The sequence below is a fragment of the Dipodomys ordii genome, unplaced genomic scaffold (genome assembly GCF_000151885.1).
Source record: "Dipodomys ordii isolate 6190 unplaced genomic scaffold, Dord_2.0 Scaffold20, whole genome shotgun sequence".
NCBI lineage: Eukaryota > Metazoa > Chordata > Mammalia > Rodentia > Heteromyidae > Dipodomys > Dipodomys ordii.
This window is the reverse complement of record NW_012267236.1, coordinates 23586381-23589727: the sequence shown is the minus strand read 5'-3', so window position 1 is coordinate 23589727 and position 3347 is coordinate 23586381. Positions and strand designations below refer to the sequence as shown.

The 3347-nt window shown below is 52.3% G+C and overlaps 1 protein-coding gene across 1 annotated transcript in view; it reads left to right on the top strand.

The window, feature by feature from the left end:
* Positions 1-2106: 2106 nt before the first annotated feature.
* Positions 2107-3347, top strand: part of Rsad2 (radical S-adenosyl methionine domain containing 2) — a 13144-nt gene continuing 11903 nt past the window's right edge. The window contains exon 1 of the mRNA XM_013013681.1: positions 2107-2552. Within this exon, the coding sequence (XP_012869135.1) occupies positions 2183-2552 (370 nt within the window). The 5' untranslated portion in view covers positions 2107-2182. The remainder of the gene's footprint in view (positions 2553-3347) is intronic.

Below are 3347 nucleotides of genomic sequence, written 5' to 3'. Positions count from 1 at the left end.
TCTACTGTGCAGCTTGTTGGCAGAGCCTACTTTTAATTTCCCTGTCCAGGAAAACAAGTTGTTTCTGTTTCCATTCAGAAGAACAACAGGCAGGGCTGACTGAGCCCTCAAAGGTAGTAGGCCTAGCAGCACATGGCTACGAGCTGAGAGCTGGATTTCTGGATGTTTCCACCTTACTCAAGATGCACAGAAACACCATTCTGATTATAGAGGGAATAGAAGGAACTGTCTACCTTAGGGATCCACCTGCTTCCTACAAGAACTAAGAAACAAAGGCAGTCCACGGTCATTCTTGCCAATTGTGAGGCATCTGGGGAAAGCATCCAGTTACCCTCACTGGGAAAAAACAAAAAACCTTCTGAAAATGGTATGAGAATAAACATGTCTGCATTTTCACACTATCCCAATGTGCAAGTTAAATGAAAACCTAACTTGCCAATGGCTCCTGCCTTTTGTGGCCTTGGGGAGGGGCCTGATGCTAAGATTCCACAGTCCTCCCACCCTGCCCAGAGTCAAGCAACCTTTCTATTATGTTGCTTCCAAGGTGGCACATGGCTGTGAACTGTCATCACCTTGTCTGACAGTGGATCTCTTGAAATTTCTTCTCCTACTTAACTGAAATTCTAACCAACAAAGCTTTATCCCTCCTGGTACCTTCCAATCATCATTCTCTGAGTTTAACTATTGGGGTAACTGCAGTCATTCATCATGGGTTAATATATCTGCTGTTTCACTTAATATAATGTTCGTCCAGCTCATCCAAGGACTTGATTTCATTCAGTATGTGTGTCCTTATGTGTGTGTGTGTGTGTGTGTGTGTGTGTGTGTATGGTGTGTGTGCTTATAAAACATGTTCTTACCCACTTCTGAGATGACCCATATGTTGATTTCTTATGTAGCCTACTGTGAATTGTGCTACAATGAGTTTGAATGTTGGAGGGAAGATGTCTGTTTAAGATACTGGTTTTGTTTTCTTTGAGAGTCCTGGAGTAGACCTCTGATAAGCCTGAGTCTGCAGTGAGATACCACAAGTGAAAATTCCACCTGTGGTTTGTTTCATGCACAAAAGCATTTGAAAGTTTGACATTCCCTTCTAGCTATGTTTACAAGTGTATGAGAAACACAGACAATCTCATGTTTAGACTTCGGTCACTCCCCCCAAATGTCTTACACAAACACTATGCTTTCCTTCTTTTTTCATAACTAAGTAGTATTCCATGGAGTGTTATACCCAACCCAAAAGAAAAACAAATCTGGAGCATTTCCAGTTCCTTGCCATTCAGCTAAGGGGTGTTCAAGCTATGGCAACAACACACGGGCTGCAGCTGGATGCTGGTGCTCACACCTGTCATCCCAGCTACTCAGGAGGCTGAGATCTGAGGATCACAGCTGAAAGCCAGCCCAGGCAGGAAAGTCCCGAGAGACTCATGTCCAATAAACCACCAGACAACCAGAAGTGGCGCTGTGGTTCAAGTGGTAGAGTGCTCACCTTGAGCTGAAGAGCTCAGGGACAGCGCCCAGACCCAGAGTTCAGGCCCCATGACCGAAAAGAAAAAAAAAAAAACAGAGGCCATTTCTGGGACACGGGAGGCCGGTGCCCACATTCCCAGCTGCTCATGTTCCAGGTGAGTGGGAAGGATTAAAAGATCATGTAGCTCAAAGCCAATCTGGGGCAGAAAAGCCCAGTAGGTTCCAACTTAGATTAGCCAGTCCATAGCCCAAGTGCAAGCATGCACGACAACTGGTAAAGCACCAGCCATGAGCAAGCACGCCGATCCTTATATTCAAGCCACAGTCTCTCTCTCTCTCTCTCTCTCTCTCTCTCACACACACACACACACACACACACACACACACACACACAGTGCTATGAAGACGTGACTGTCTCTCTCTGAGCACAGGGGCAGGCTGGGGAGTTCCTGGGCACTGTCCTCTGTAGAAGGCTTTGCAGGGGTGCCAGGGAGCCTGCTGGCCCTGTCCTATCCTGGCTCTGTGTCTACTTTCATTTTCATTCATGAGAAAATAGAAACTCACTCAGCTGAGAGTGACTGGCAGGGGTGTGTCCCTCCTCCCTCACCGGGTCCCGACCCTGAGTCCGTGAGGGCGTGCTGGGAGGCGGGCTCCCTTCCACCCTTATATAAGAGGCCTGGGGTCGTCCTGGGCAGGATGGACGCCAGGCATCATGGGGATGCTCCTGCCCACCAGTCTGGCGGAGAGGCTCCTGAGCCTGTGCAGGCAGCCGCTGGGCTCCCTCTGGGACAGCCTGACTGCTCTGCTCTGCTGGCTGCAGGCAGCCTTCCTGGGGCTGGGTGCTGAGGAGAGACAGCAGGGAATGGGGCACAACCTCTGGGGGGAGCCCCAGACAGAGGAGGAGGGGGAAGAAGGGGAGGAGGGGGAAGAAGGGGCTCTGTCTTTGATCCCCACCAGCGTCAACTACCACTTCACTCGCCAATGCAACTATAAGTGCGGATTCTGTTTCCACACTGCTAAGACATCCTTTGTGCTGCCCCTGGAGGAGGCCAAGCGAGGGCTGTGGCTGCTGAAGGAAGCAGGTGAGTCCTGGGTGCCGGGAGAAATTGGGGCACTGCACCCCGCAGAGGAGGGCTGACAGAAAGAGGCCAGCCACTGGCCACCCCAGGCAGCATTACCCAGCGGGAAGCCGTGCAGAGGTGAGCAAGGTGGGCAGCGATGGGGTGCAGCTACTCCTAAAGCCTGGCAGGTAGTGAGTAGACACCTGGGCACAACCCCAGCCTGTGATCCTCAGAGAAACAGCCTGGGACAGTCAGACACACTCGGAAGCCCGCAGAAAAGAGCAAAGTTGACAAGAAAAATGCTTCAACTGAAGAGCAGTAGCAACAATTGAGCTTTGAGTCAAGTTTGAGCTGCGTGTGTGTGTGTGTGTGTGTGTGTGTGTGTGTGTGTGTGTGTGTGTGTGTGTGTGTGTCCCGTGCTGGAAGTGGGGTTGGAATCAGGGTGTGGGACACTGTCTCTTAACAGGGGTGGCGCTTGGCCACTTGAACCACAGCTCCACTTCTGACTGTTTGGCGGTCAAGCGAAGACAAAGAGCCTCACAGACATTGGTGTGCCCGGGCTGGCTCCGAACCACGATCCTCAGCTCTGGACCTCTGGAGTAGCTAGGATTACAGACGTGCATCTGCCCAGGGCCAGCTGGTGGGACCCGTTCTCCTGGAGTAGGGGGGACGGGAAGGGGCGGGGGGGGGGTGCTGCCCTTACCTCCTGCAGCACGGCCCTGGCGGCGTCCCGGTCCGGGAAGACCACGGAGCTGTGCAGGGTGGGCACCGCCGGGTGCAGCGGCGGCTCGGGCAGCGGCAGGACGCGCGCGCGCT